Raw genomic sequence first — 14,789 nt, forward strand, 5'->3', positions numbered from 1 at the left:
TTAAATATATTTGTATTGATTTCAGAGAGGAAGGGAGAGGGAGAGACAGAAACATCAATGATGAGAGAGGATCATGGACCAGCTGCCTCCTGCACGCCCCACACCGGGGATGGAGCCCGCAACCCGGGCCTGTGCCCTGACGGGGAATCCAACCGTGACCTCCTGGTTCCTAGGTCGATCCTCAGCCACTGAGCCAGGCCGGCCGGGCAACTTCTCACTTCTTGACGACCCACTTCCATGAGCACGTGTATCTCATTTGATTTGCTCATTGACCTCAGCTGAGCGTGATAACCCTTCTTTACTGACATAGAAATCAGCCCAAAGAGGCTCCGTGACGCGCCCGAGGCCACAGAAAACACTAGAAGGCGGGCTTGGCCTCCCCTCGCCCAGCCCCAGGCCGCCTTCCCTTCAGGAAAAAGTCTTGTTGATGTTTTCGGCTCTGGGCACAGTTCAAAGCAGAAAAACGTGGTGCCATCTTCTGAGATGCACCCCCTGCCAGTGAGAACGTGGACGTGGAGTTAAAAATTAAGCTGCAAAGCCAGACCCAGGCTCCCGGGCTGCTGCCGTGGGCTCCCACGTGGCTGGTGTTTGTCTTTGTAAAACGGCAGGACGTTGGGAAGGGGAGAGGGGACAGAAGCGACTCCACGGCCGCCTGGGTGAGGGCTTAGCAGACGGGTTAATGGTGAAGGTAAGCGCTTCTCTCCTCTCTGGGTCGGTGATAATCAGTCATGCACCAGAGGCCCAGCCGAGGGAGGGAGTGGGTGAGGGGAAGTGGGAGAAAGACCCTGAACAGCAGCCTCAGGGCCTCCCTCTGGGGATGGTTTCTGGTTGCAAAATCAAGAAGAGACTTTCTGAAGAGCCCTGGCCAGTTTGGCTCAGTGGATAGAGAGTCGGTCCCCGGACAGAAGGGTCCCGGGGTCGATTCCAGTCAAGGGCATCCATGTACCTGGGCGTGCAGGAAGCACCCATCAATATGTCTCTCTCACATCGATGTCTCTCTCTGTCTCCCTCTCCCTTCCACTCTCTCTAAAAATCAATGGAAAAATAATCCTCAAAAAAAAAATTGAGGATTATCCAAATGATTTTAGAAAAATGAAAAAGGTGATCGATTCGATCAAGACCCTAGAGCAGGGCTTGGGGGCCACCAGGCCCAGGGGACACTGGGCGAGGGCGGCTCCTCTGAGGAGCCCTGAGTGCTAACTGGGACGCCGTGGCATGTGGACGGGCTTCAGCTGTGGAATAAAGCGCTGGATCCCAACTAACAAGGTTTGGGGTGGGGGCCTGGGAGGAAGGAGTCTTCAGATTTCTCTGCAGATTTGAAATTATCTTCCAGGGACAGAGAACAGGAACAACGTTGTAAGGTTGGAAGCAATAGATCTTGGATGCTTGTACAGAGCACCTGCTCTGGGAGCTGAGGGCGCTGACAGGTGGGGAGGGGGGACAGGGTGGGAAGGGACCTGAAGGACAGCACAGTTGGGCTCACGTTGGCCTGGAAGACGGGGCCCCAGGCTGTCACTCAGGAGAGTTGCCTGGGCTTCTGCCCATCTCCCGGGCTGGGTCCAGTTGCACCTGTTGTTGCGGTTAATCCTCACCCGAGGCCATTTTTCCATTGATTTTTAGGGAGAGTGGGAGAGAGAGGGAGAGACAGAGAGAAACACATCGATTGGTTGCCTCCTGCACGAGCCCCGACCAGGGCACGGGCCGGGAGGAGCCTGTACCGAGGTGCGTGCTCTCATTACAGCCCTTCCAGGGTTGCCCACAGACGTTATTCTTCAGGGTTAGACTCCCACAGGAACCGGTGGCATGATAGGAATCACCTGCTGGGATAACCAGTTTTATTTAGAATCTCCCGTCTTCTGAAAGGGGGGCAGTGGCACGAGCCCAGAAACAGTCACGTTTCCCCTTATGCTCTGAAGTTTGTGTCGAGTGGCATCCCTTGCTCACCCACCGTTTGAGGGAAAGAAAGAAAGAAAAGGAAGCCCTAACCGGTTTGGCTCAGTGGATAGAGTGTTGGCCTGTGGACTCAAGGGTCCCAGGTTCGATTCCGGTCAAGGGCATGGACCTTGGTTGCAGGAACATCCCCAGTAGGGGGTGTGCAGGAGGCAGCTGGTCGATGTTTCTAACTCTCTATCCCTCTCCCTTCCTCTCTAAAAAACCAATAAAATATATTTTAAAAAAAGAAAGAAAAGGAAAAGTTTAAGGTGAAAAGTTTCAGGCCAATTGAACCATCAAAAGCATGTTTATAGTAACGTGTGTCCACTGCGAGCCTCCCGCAGTCACCCGACAGCCCGGGTGCCAAGCTTGGGGCTGTCTGTCCTCACTGCCGCCGTGAGCATGGATTGCACGCAACGCCCTGAGCTGTCCTGGGTGAGGAGGCGCGTCTCAGACCCCCGTTCCCAAGCACTGGCCCCCTGCTTCCGAGGAAACGGGTGAAAAGGCTCGGGGAGCCCCGGGAACTGCTCTGGCTTTGTCCGACCTCGTTCCCAGAACGGCCGGGACTGGTCCCCGTGCCCTTCGACCTGCAGGTTCCTGCTCCTTCAGCCACGTGGACATTTACTCTGAGCAAACGAGGAGGCTCGCCAACAGGGTGACGCAAGGTGGCTGCATGTTAGGGGAGCCCTGAGGGCAATAACAACATGGCGATAGGAAATGGGCTGGGCCGGCCCGCGTGGCCTAGGAGCCAGGAGGTCACAGTTGGATTCCCGGTCAGGGCACAGGCCCCGGTTGCAGGCTCCATCCCCAGTGGGGGGCGTGCAGGAGGCAGCTGATCCATGATTCTCTCTCATCATTGGTGTTTCTCTCTCTCTCTCTCCCTTCCTCTCTGAAATCAATAAAAACATATCTATAATAATAAAAGGGTAATATGCTAATTAGACAGGACGTCCTTCTGGACAAAGCCAGGGCTGGAGGGAATCCTGGGTCCCGGTGTCTGCCGTCAGCCTGAGGGAAGCAAGCCCGGGTTCTTGGTGCCAGAGGGAAGCCTGTGCCAGCAGCTGAGGGAAGGAAGGCCTACTCTTGCATGAATTTCATGCATCGGACCTCTAGTTTTAAAATAACAACAACAACAAAACAAAGGGTTTGCTGATGCCGAGAGCAGGCAGCGGGAACGCGGGAAGTGATTGTGGGTCCTGCGTTGGCTTGTCCTCCCCTAGATCAGAGCCTGTCGCGGCGAAAGAGACTCAGGGCAGGGGCGCCTCTGCCCCCACGTGCGGAGCCGCCTCCCGGAGGAGCCCCATGGACGAGAAGCCGTCCGCCAGGAGAGGTAACGCCACCTGCCGGGCTGGCCGCTGCCGCGTGGAAGGGTGAACGGATGGGTGTCCCGCGTCCCCGGCACCTCCTTGCTCTGCTCCCCTCCTCCTCCCATCGCGCCTCCGTGGCCAGTGGGACCCGCTCCAGCCCCTCACCCTGTTGCCTGTTGCTGCCTCTTCCTCAGGGAGCCCCACTGAGTTTGGGCCAGAAATTCAGCCCAGCGATCAGCGAGTCCTAGGACATAAGGAATGGAATGGGTCTGAAAAAGTCATTTTATAGAAACCCTCAGTGCGTGCATGAATTCCTGCGATGGGGTCCTTGCCAGGGAGCTGGCTGTGTCCCCTGAGCTGGGAAATCTCCGGGAATAAGGAAATAATTCTTTTCCAGGCGACCCATCCCATCCCTGAGCCACCTGGCCATGAACGAGGATTTCTTCCCCTACGCAGGGTGTCCCCAAAATGCACACACCCTCTAACATATTCAAAGTGCGTAGACATTTGGGGGGACACCCTGTGTTCTCCTCTATTTCCTCCCAGATTCTCTCTTGTTTCTCTTTAGTCCAAATTCTCCAAATATGCAAAACTATTTACGCTCAGGTGCGTGAATACGCTGGGTTGGGTAGAGCATCGGCCTGAGACCCCACGGTGGCCGGTTCGGTCCCCTTCAGGCCCATGCGAGAGCCACCTATGAGCGCATCCATGAGTGTCCCGGCAAACCGGTGTTTCCCTCTCTCTACAAACAAACAAACAAAATGCCTAAAAAGAAGACCCTGGGTGTGTGACTAGCTTCACTCAAAGGCAGCCGGCTGTCTAGTCGAAACTTGCAAGATTTTTTTGGTAAATGAATATGCAAACCAGATGGGGCTGACTGGCAGCTGGGGGAGGTGCTGTGGGCGGGCTCTGCCGCCCTCCCCCCTCACTTCGTCTGGGAACAGTGGGCGTCAGTGCCACCATGAAGCTCGTTCTGTTTATCATCTGCTCCCATCGTGACTTTGCCTGGTGATGGGATCCCAGATTCAGGGCCTGAAGCCAACTAAAGGGAAGGACCGAGGAGGGTGTGACAAGAGAGAGGGGGACTGTGGTGTTTTTGTTGTTGTTGTTTTTTAAAATATATTTTTATTGATTTCACGGAGGAAGGAAGAGGGAGAGAGAGAGAGATAGAAACATCAATGTTGAGAGAGAATCATGGATCGGCTGCCTCCTGCACGCCCCACACTGGGGATCAAGCCCGAAACACAGGCAGGGGCCCCGACAGGGAATCGAACCCCGACCTCCTGGTTCATAGGTCAATGCTCAACTGCTGAGCCACGCCGGCTGGGGCTGCGGTGTGCTTTTCACTGGGAGGAGCGATCGCCGCCAGGAGCCCCCACCTTCCCCCCCCCCCCCCGTCCTTCCCAGGCCCAGACTTCTGCTCCTTGCGCTACGGGCTGGCCGTGGTCATGCACCTCTCCAACCTCAGCATGATCACCCAGCGCGTCAGCCTCAGCATCGCCATCATCGCCATGGTCAACAGCACCCAGCAGCCCGCCCCGGCCAACGCCTCCGCGGACGGCCCCCTCCCGGACCCCAGCGGGCCCAGCGGGGAGCTCCACGCAGAGGTGAGTGGACGGAGAACAGCCCTTTGTCGGACGGGCATCCCCAGTGTGAAGGGAAGGCTTCGATCTCAAATCTGTGGATGGATTTCTTTTTATTTTATTTTTAAAATATATTTTTATTGATTTCAGAGAGGGGAAGGGCGGGAGAGAGAGAGAGAACCTGGGCCATTATTTACTTTAAGTGGACAGTATTCTACAGTCACGCTGTTTGGTCCTGTACCTCCATGTACACCAGGATGTTTCCTGTCCAGCGGCCACCACCAGCCATTTATCGTGTCGCCTCGGGAGAGGAAGGTGGCCGCACTCCTGGTCTGGGAAGCCAGTTCTGCGCCGGCGGCCATCGCTCCTGACCTGCTGTTAGGGACTGAGTGGATGGGGGCCCAGGAACGCTGGTCTCCCTTACCCTTTGGAACGAGGGTCCGCATGTCACCGACTTTGACCAGAAGCAAACAGTGCAAGGGAGCTCTTCTGCTGATGGAATCCCTCTCGCTGTCGCCTTCGCTGACCCCTCCGGCCGCCCGTTTGTGCAACCCTTTCTTCATCGCTTTTCTCCTTCGCACCCTCTGCCTTTCCTTCCTCGGAGAGGACAAAGGAGGGTTCTAGCCGGTTAGCTCAGGGGATAGAGCGTTGACCTGCGGACTGAAGGGTCCCAGGTTCGATTCTGGTCAAAGGCACGTGCCCGGGTTGCTGGCTCGATCCCCAGTAGGGAACGTGCAGGAGGCAGCCGGTCAACGATTCTCTCTCATCATTGATGTCTCTCTCTCTCCCTCTCCCTTCCTCTCTGAAATCAATGAAAATATATTAAAAAGAATTAGGCATATAATTAGTTTTTTTTGGAAACGGTGGGATATTTAAGCTAGACTTTAAAAAAGAAGAAAGAGAGAGAAACCAAATGTGACCTTTCATGGGAGGCCGCCAACCACAGCGCTCCGGCTGGGAAGCCCCCGTTCTCAGCAACGAATTTCCCTTTTCTCCTCCTTTTCCAGACCTCCGTCTACGCATGGAGCCCCGAGACCCAGGGCATCCTCTTCAGCTCCATCAGCTACGGGATTTTGCTGACTCTGATCCCCAGCGGATACCTGGCGGGGATATTTGGCGCCAAGCACATGCTGGGGGCGGGGCTGCTGGCCTCCTCCCTGCTCAGCCTCTGCACGCCGCTGGCCGCTGACCTGGGCGTGAGCTTGGTGATGGTGATTCGCATCGCCCAGGGCATGGCCCAGGTACCGGAGGTGCTCTCCCCCGGCGGGCGGGGGCGGACTCCGGAGTCCTGCTGGCGAGCGAAGGTCTGAACGGTTTTCATTTCAGGGAATGGCATGGACAGGTCAGTTCACCATCTGGGCGAAGTGGGCGCCCCCGCTGGAGCGCAGCAAGCTCACCAGCATCGCGGGCTCCGGTAAGGGTTCCCACGCGGGTCGCAGCCCTGTGACCGGCCTCCCCCTCCCCCGCCTTCCCTTGGCGGCATCGGACGGTTTGGGGGAGAGGGATTACAGTTCTCCCATCAATAACCTACCAATAATGATAGAGAGTCATCAGTTGGCCGCCTCCTGCACCCCCCACACCGGGGATGGAGCCGCCACCCGGGCCTGTGCCCTGACCAGGAATCGAACCGTGACCCCCTGGTTCACAGGTCGGTGCTCACCCACCGAGCCACGGCGGCCGGGCTGAATTTATTGTTTCTTTGTCTAAAAGTAGAAAGGCCTCCTGCTGTGGTCACTTCTTTGAGTCTCAAAGTTTCATGGGCTCTTGTACGTACAAAATTAAATTTGTTTTGCTCCTGTTAAAAAAAAACAAACAAGCCCTAACCGGTTTGGCTCAGTGGATAGAGCGTCGACCTGTGGACTCAAGGGTCCCAGGTTCGATTCCGGTCAAGGGCATGTACCTTGGTTGCAGGCACATCCCCAGTAGGGAGTGTGCAGGAGGCAGCTGATCGATGTTTCTCTCTCATCGATGTTTCTAACTCTCTATCCCTCTCCCTTCCTCTCTGTAAAAAATCAATAAAAATATATTTTAAAAAAACTTTTAAAAAACAAATTCTTCTCCCAAATCCAACACTGGGAGACGGTTACGTAGGTAAGAAACGCATGAGGCTCGGCACAGAAAAGTCCACTGTGAGCGACAAGAGCAGCTGGGGGCGGGGAGGGGGGGGGGGACCAGTGTAGACACGTCTTAGCACAGATAGACATGCAAGAGCCGCCTGCGGGAACTCGGGGTGGAGAGAAGAGAGAGGCTGGACGAGAACGGCCATGGCACCGCCCTGCCCCCCCCGCTCCCCCGGGCCACGCAGTCCAGGGAGCAGGGTCTGTGCCCGTCTTCCCTCTTCTGTCCCCAACCTCCTGGTGCTCCCTGCCAGCAGGCGCCTCTGGTTATAAGGAAAGAAGGTGAGCCCGGTAGGCGTGGCTCAGTGGTTGAGCATCAACTTGTGAACCAGGAGGTCACGGCTCGATTCCCGGTCAGGGCACAGGCCCGGGTTGCGGGCTCCATCCCCAGTGTGGGATGTGCAGGACACAGCCGATCCATGACTCTCTCTCACCATCGGTGCTTCTTTCTCTCTCCCTCTCCCTTCCTCTCTGAAGTCTATACAAATATATTTAAAGAACAAAAAACAGGAAAGGAGGTGGGCTGTGGATTTAGCCAGGCTGGTGCCACGGGGGGGTTATTGTTATGATGAAGATGGATCCTCGTTCCTTCCTGTGACTTCACTGGGCAGATCTCTCCTCACCCAGCCACTCCGAGTCGGCCACCTCACTGCTGGGGCGACGTCCAGGGCGGCCAGGGGCCTCGGCCTCCCCCGGGTTCACACGTGTCTCCCTCCGCCTTCTCTTCAGGGGCCGCGCTGGGGTCCTCCCTCATCCTCTGCGTCGGGGGGCTCATCTCACAGGCCCTGGGCTGGCCCTTCATCTTCTACATCTTCGGTGAGTGAGTCGCGTCTCTCACCCTCGACGCCGCCACATCCCGGCGTCCGGCCACCTTCCTCCCGCGGGACAGGCCCCGTCCTCTGTTACCTGGAAGGTGGCGGGAACGGGAGGGGCGGTGTCTTCGTCTAGTCCAGGAGGGGGCCGTGCTCAGGTGTCTGCAGAGGGTGACCGATGGCCGTCGCTACTGGAGGGACGGTAACTGGAGAGCTGTAGCTAAAAGGGGATTTGTGGAGCCCGGCCGGCGTGGCTCAGGGGTTGAGCACCAACCTATGAACCAGGAGGTCACGGTTGGATTCCCCATCCGAGCACAGGCAGCCGACCCGTGATTCTCTCTCATCATTGATGCTTCTATTCCTCTCTCCCTCTCTCTCTTTCTAAAATCAATAAAAATATATTTATTAAAAAATTAATTAATTTAAAAAAGGAGATTTGTACAAGAATTGATAGAGCCATAGCCAGTTTGGCTCAGTGGATAGAGCACTGGCCCGCGGACTGAAGGGTCCTGGGTCTGATTCCGGTCAAGGGCATGGGCCTTGGTTGCAGGCTCCATCCCCAGTCGGGGGCGTGCAGGAGGCAGCTGATGGATGCTTCTCTCATGGATGTTTCTCTCTCCTCCCTTCCTCTCTCTAAAATCAATTTTAAAATATTAAAAAAGAATTGACATGAGGTGGGAACGTTGAGGTCCTTGGGATGGAATAACCATGAATTGGCGTGTGTGCGCGTGTGTATGTGTGTGCATGTATGCATGTGTGCACGTGTGTGTGTGTGCGTGTGCGTGTGTGTGTTTGGGGGGAGGCAATACCACGTCAGACAAACTCCCTCCCGCAGCCCACAAATCCCCTGAGAACTAACTGCGTCCGGCTCCCCAGGTGGCCTGGGCTGCGTGTGCTGTCTGCTGTGGTTCACCGTCATCTACGACGACCCCACGCGTCACCCGTGCATTAGCCTCCGCGAGCAGAAGCACATCGTGTCCTCGCTGGCTCAGCAGGTACCTGCCCCCTCCCCGCGGGACCCACAGAGGTGATGGCGGGGCTCCCAGCACCTGCACCCCTCCCCGGGCCCCCCCCTCCCCCCGCAGAGGTGATGGGCGGGGCTCCCAGCACCTGCACCCCTCCCCGGGCCCCCCCCCTCCCCCCACAGAGGTGATGGGCGGGGCTCCCAGCACCTGCACCCCTCCCCGGGCCCCCCCCTCCCCCCGCAGAGGTGATGGGCGGGGCTCCCAGCACCTGCACCCCTCCCCGGGCCCCCCCCCTCCCCCCACAGAGGTGATGGGCGGGGCTCCCAGCACCTGCACCCCTCCCCCGGGCCCCCCCCCCCCCCCCCCCGCAGAGGTGATGGGCGGGGCTCCCAGCACCTGCACCCCTCCCCTTGGGCCTGCAGAGGTGGGTGGGTGCTCCCAGGAGGGGCCCTCTGACGTCCGAACACCCACGTGGATGCGCTGTGTCCTCTCAGCCCACGTCCCCTCGGCGCTCCGTCCCCCTCAAGGCCATGGCCCGCTGCCTGCCCCTGTGGGCCATCTTCTCGGGCTTCTTCAGCCACTTCTGGCTCTGCACCGTCATCGTCACCTACCTGCCCACCTACATCAGCTCCGTGCTGCACGTCAGCATCAGGGAGGTGCGCTGCCCGCCGGGAGCGAGGGGGCGGGGGGAGGGTTGGCTCCCTGCTCCCTGTCCCGCTGGCTTTGAACGCACCCATCAACCCTGGAGGCGACCTTGAGGGGCACCCTAAGGACCCCCAGGGGACAGCGTGGGGACGGGACACGCAGAGGTCAGAGGACGCCCCGGATCACAGGGCTGCTCAGGGACAGGGCGCTGCGGTCGGTGCCCCTAACCGCCAGGCTACCCGACCACACCTCATTCTTTGGGGGGTTTTGTTTATTTTATTTTTGTTTTGTTTGTTTTGTTTTTCTCTCACACCTCATTCTTAATTCTTCACGTTCTCTCAGGGATTTATACTGTTTGCCCTCACCGGTTTGCCTCAGTGGCTAGAGCTTCTGCCTGCGGACCACAGGGTCCCGGGTTCGAACCCCATCAAGGGCACATACCTCGGTTGCAGGCTCTTCCCCAGCCCAGGCCCTGGTCGGGGCGCGTACAGGAGGCAACCCATCGATGTGTCTCTCTCACATCGATGTCTCTCTCTGCCTCTCCCTCTCCCTCCCTCTCTCCCTAAAAATCAGTGGGAAAATATCCTCAGATGAGGCAGGTGCCCGGCTTCTCACCTGAGACGGTGACACTAGTTCCCCTAAAACGGCCGAGTGTCCGGAGGGGCTGCCGTCCGTGGGACTCGGCCTCACCGGTTGGCTTCCTGCCCGCAGAGCGGGGTCCTGTCCTCCCTGCCCTTCCTGGCTGCCTCCACGTGCACGGTCCTGGGGGGCCAGCTGGCCGACTTCCTTCTGTCCAGGGGCCTCCTGGGGCTCCTCACCGTCCGGAAGCTCTTCTCGGCCCTGGGTAAGGACAGGCCCCGGGCTCAGGGGACCCACCCCGCTCCGCGTCTGGTCCGAGCGGGTCCTGACCGTCCTCCCCGCCCAGGCCTCCTGCTCCCGTCGCTCTGCGCCGTGGCCCTGCCCTTCGTGGCTTCCAGTTACGTGACCACCGTGGTTTTGCTGATCCTCATTCCCGGGACCAGCAACCTGTGCGACGCGGGGTTCATCATCAACACCTTGGACATCGCCCCCAGGTGAGACCTTACCGGCTGGTCCCGCCTCCAGGCCGCTCGCTGCAGGGGTGCCGGGCCTCCGTCCTGTCCTGAGGCGGGTTTTTGTTTGTTTGTTTTTAACTATGTTTTTATTGATTATTTTTTAGAGAGAGAGGAAAAGAGAGGGAGGGAGAGAAAGAAGCATTGATGAGAGAAGAATATCACTGATTGGCCGCCTCCTGCCTGACCCCTATCAGGGATCCAGCCCAAAACCTGGGCCTGAGCCCTGACTGGGAATCGAACCCTGACCTCCTGGTTCATAGTTGGATGCTCAACCACTGAGCCACACCGGCCGGCCGGCCAGAGGCAGTTTTATTTTATTTTATTTTTTATTTTTATATTTTTATTGATTTCAGAGAGGAAGGGAGAGGGAGAGAGAGAAACATTAAAGATGAGAGAGAATCATTGACCAGCTGCCTCCTGCTCCCCCCACACTGGGGATCGAGCCGAAACTTGGGCCTGTGCCCTGACCAGGAATCGAACTGTGACCTCCTGGTTCTGGTTCTGGTGGCGTCAGGGCCGGCATAGGTGTATGTGGCCCCAAATGCCTTGGGGCGAGTGAGACACCGCCGGCTCGGGGCTGAGTGGCGGGAAAGCCATCCTTCCGCCGGAGGAAAGGCGCCACGAGCGCTGGCGGCCAGCCCGTGCCATCCTCTCCGCAGGTACGCCAGCTTCCTCATGGGCGTCTCCCGGGGATTCGGGCTCCTCGCGGGCATCATCTCCTCCACGGCCACCGGGTTCCTCATCAGCCAGGTGGGCAGCGCTGAGTGTGTGCCAGCGGCAGGTGCTGTTTTGGGCCTGGGGGGCGCACAGTAGGGCCTCTGCGCTCCGGGACTGTGTGGTCTGAGGGCAAGGCGGGCACGGATGCTGACACGCTGCTCTGTCTGAGCGGGACCGTCCATGGGCTCCGAGAGCTCAGGTTCCGGGGGGGCGGAGGGGAGACAGGGAGGAGTAAGAGACAAATTTCTAAAAACGAACGACGTCAGGTTGATGGAAATGAGTGGTTCGGGCAGAGAAAAGCGGCTCAGGGTGAGTTTCTAGAGATGCAAACGCAGTGGCGGTTCTCGGTGATGCAGAGTGAAGGGCAGGTTCCTTTTCTTTTTCAACCCTCAGCCGAGGACATTGTTCCGTTGGTTTTCAGAGAGAGTGGGGGTGGGTGGGGGGGACAGAGACACCCCGATGTGAGAGACACTCGACTGGTTGCCTCCCACGTGCCCCTGACCAGGGCCCGCAGCCTGCAACTGAGATATGTGCCCTTGACCGGGATCGAACCCGGGACCTTTCAGTCCTCAGGCCGAGGCTCTATCCACTGAGCCACACCAGCCAGGGCGTGAAGGACAGAGTTCAAGGTAGGAGAGGAAGACGGGCGAGGGGAGGTGATGAAGAGGCCGCTCAGAAAGGCCCGTTTAAAGAGGTTCATCCTGGCGGACACGGAGCAGGCGTGGCAGGAGGCTGGCTCCACGGGACGTGGGCGGAACCCGGCCTGGATGGGAGGACGAGAGTCAACGTACACAAACGTTTTCTTTTTTAAAAAAATATATTTTTATTGATGTCAGAGAGGGAGGGAGAGATAGAAACATCAGTGATGAGAGAGAATCATGGACCGGCTGCCTCCTGCACTAGGGATCAAGCCCCCAACCCGGGCCTGTGCCCTGACCGGGAATCCAACTGTGACCTCCTGGCTCGTAGGTCGACGCTCAACCACTGAGCCCCGCCGGCCGGGCATGAGGATGAAATCTTAATGATGTCATTTTAAGCATAATTTTCTATGAGGAATAGGGTATGTTCATGACTGTTGAGATCCCAAATCCAGAAAAACATTCACGTAGGTGAATTAATTCTGGTTTAAAGAAAAACAGAGTTGTTTTCCTTCCAAGTTTTATGAAACCTTCTCCGATAACCCAAGACATGTGGCCATCGCAGGGCATGCCCTGTGTTCTCTGGGGTCAGCGTGTCACCCCAGCACGAGGGCTTCCGGCCCTGGTGGGGAAGGGACCCTGAGCACGACCCTGGCTTTCTCCCCAGGACTCCGAGTCCGGGTGGAGGCACGTCTTCTTCCTGGCTGCCGCCGTCAACCTGTTCGGCCTGGTGTTCTACCTCACGTTCGGGCGGGCGGAGCTCCAGGACTGGGCCAAAGAGAGGACCCTCACGCGCCTCTGAGGCCCCAGCGCAGACGTCGATGTGGGACGCGGACCCCCCGCTTCCCAGCGTTTTCTGACTCGTCTTCACGCTTCACGTTCTTGCTTCGCGGCCGCTCCGCAGGTCACACCTCCGCGTGTGAGTCCGATTTCCTGGGGAGCCTCTGGAACATGCGGATATGCGGGCGCCGCTCCGAGAGCCCGAACGCGTGGGTCTGGGGAGCGCCCCGACATCAGTGAGTCTTAGACCCCCCCGTGACTCTCACACCCAGCCGGGCCAGCAACCGCTGGACACGCTTGAGATGCCAATTCCCCTGCCTTTGTTTTCTGTTTTGTTTTAATGTATTTTTATTGGTTTCAGAGAGGAAGGGAGAGGGAGAGGGAGATGGAAACATCAACGATGAGAGAGAATCATGGATCGGCCGCCTCCTGCACGCCCCACACAGGGATCGAGCCCAAAATCCGGGCCTGTGCCCTGACAGGGAATCAAACCCTGACCTCCTGGTTCACAGGTCGATGCTCAACCACGGAGCTGAGAGCCGGGCAATTCTCATTGCCTTTGACTCTCTCTCTGTGGACAGTGCCGGGTGAATAGGACTCCCTGTGGGAATAATGACTGGTTAGTTCTCCCAGGGGTGAGATCTGCCGGGACCTGTGCCCGTGTCAGAGCCGCACCCAGGGCAGCGCGTGAAACCGTCACCCCAGCAGGAACGGGCCTGCTGTGCTACAGATTGTGAAACCTGGGTGTTTCTTTATGGGGTTCCCGTCTATTAAAACTCGGACGCTAAAATGAAAGAGACCCTGTTCCGGTTATTTGGGGTCCTGCCCATCAGGCGACACGGGTGTTACTCCTCCTGGCTGCATCCCAGGAGTCGCGACCGGACACGACCAGGAGAAGACGGCCCGGCCGAGGTTAACGGGACGTTAACGGGACGTTGGCGGAGAGAGAAGGCGGGACCGGAAAGCGGGCGCCTGCGAGCAGAAAGGAGGTGAAACGGGTCTTTCGGGAATGGAGTCAGCGAGGGTCTGAGGAAGGCCTAGCGGACACCACTGTGGAAGCCGCTGGCTTTTGATTTTCGAGCCCATGCGGGGCCGCGGGCCCTCGGAGTGCCCCCGGAGTGCAGAGGCCTCGCAGAGAAGCAGCCGACAGCCGGGGACACCTCACCCAAAGGCCAGCCTTCCTCCCGTTACAGCGGCTCCGTTACAACACGGTGGCCACTTGGCCTCGGACTTCAGATGAGGGTGCGGAGCCTAATTAACGAAAAGCTTTCACAACAACGGGGGCCCGCGCTGGTGTGGCTCAGTGGATAGAGCGTCGGCCTGCGGACTGAAGGGTCCCGGGTTCCATTCCCAGTCAGGGCACAGGCCCGAGTTGCGGGCTCGATCCCCAGTGGGAGGCGTGCAGGAGGCAGCTGATCAGTGATTCTCACTCATCATGGATGTTTCTATCTCTCTCTCCCTCTCCCCTCCTCTCTGAAATAAATAAAAACGTATTTAAAAACAACAGCAACAACAAAACCCCACAATGGGCCACAAAACACCCAGAGCTGCGGCGCCCCGAGGTGTGCGGAGGATTGCGGGAGGGGTCTGAGCTCACCCCCCACCATCCTGCAGGCGGCCCCACTTCTCCCCTAAAATCGCTGATGAGCTGATCACGGGCTCTGATTAAACACAGCAGCGACCGGGCAGGGCCTGCCCTCCGTGCGCCGTGGCCCGGCCTTCCCGGAGGTGCCCGGACTCTGCGCCTGGACCCCCATGGCCAGGCCTCCTGGGTCCCCGGAGTCCCAGGTGCCGGACGGGACCCTGGCCCCCTGCTAAGGCGGGCCCTCCTGTTGACGTTACCATGGAAACTCCCTGCTCTGGGCCTGGCCGCCCTCCTCCTCTCGCTGACGTGTTTTCCAGGATCAGTCTGGGCACCGCGTGCCTGCCGCTGGCTCAGCAGTTCGGGGTCACCGTCCGCGGCCCCTCCCCCGCCCACTTGGATTTCACATTTCCCACTGCGCTGGGTTCTGCTGGCTCCCCGTGAGCCCCTCCTCTCCCCAGACATGTACCTCCCTCGCTTGTCCTCTCATCTCAGCCTTCACTCCCCCACCCGGGACTCCCCGCAGGTCAAGGTGCCCAGGCCCTGACTGCCAGGTGCTCTGTCCTCCCCCTGGAGACTCCGGCGCTCACACTCCGGCCCCAGGAAGCCTGGGGAGC

General features: G+C 58.5%; 1 protein-coding gene across 1 annotated transcript; it reads left to right on the plus strand.

Moving 5' to 3' along the window:
- The first annotated feature begins 611 nt into the window (after positions 1-611).
- Positions 612-14,083, plus strand: LOC138995473 (sodium-dependent phosphate transport protein 3-like). Its single transcript, XM_070395948.1, has 12 exons — positions 612-688; positions 3,153-3,262; positions 4,647-4,846; positions 5,830-6,063; positions 6,149-6,236; positions 7,669-7,755; positions 8,628-8,746; positions 9,211-9,372; positions 10,073-10,205; positions 10,287-10,434; positions 11,115-11,205; positions 12,478-14,083. The coding sequence occupies exons 2-12, from the start codon at positions 3,235-3,237 to the stop codon at positions 12,610-12,612; spliced, it is 1,425 nt and encodes a 474-aa protein (XP_070252049.1). The 5' UTR covers positions 612-688; positions 3,153-3,234; the 3' UTR covers positions 12,613-14,083.
- The last annotated feature ends 706 nt before the right edge of the window (positions 14,084-14,789 follow it).

Source organism: Myotis yumanensis, unplaced genomic scaffold (genome assembly GCF_028538775.1).
Source record: "Myotis yumanensis isolate MYYU_CA2020_CCGP unplaced genomic scaffold, mMyoYum1.0.hap1 SCAF_17, whole genome shotgun sequence".
NCBI classification, from domain to species: Eukaryota; Metazoa; Chordata; class Mammalia; order Chiroptera; family Vespertilionidae; genus Myotis; species Myotis yumanensis.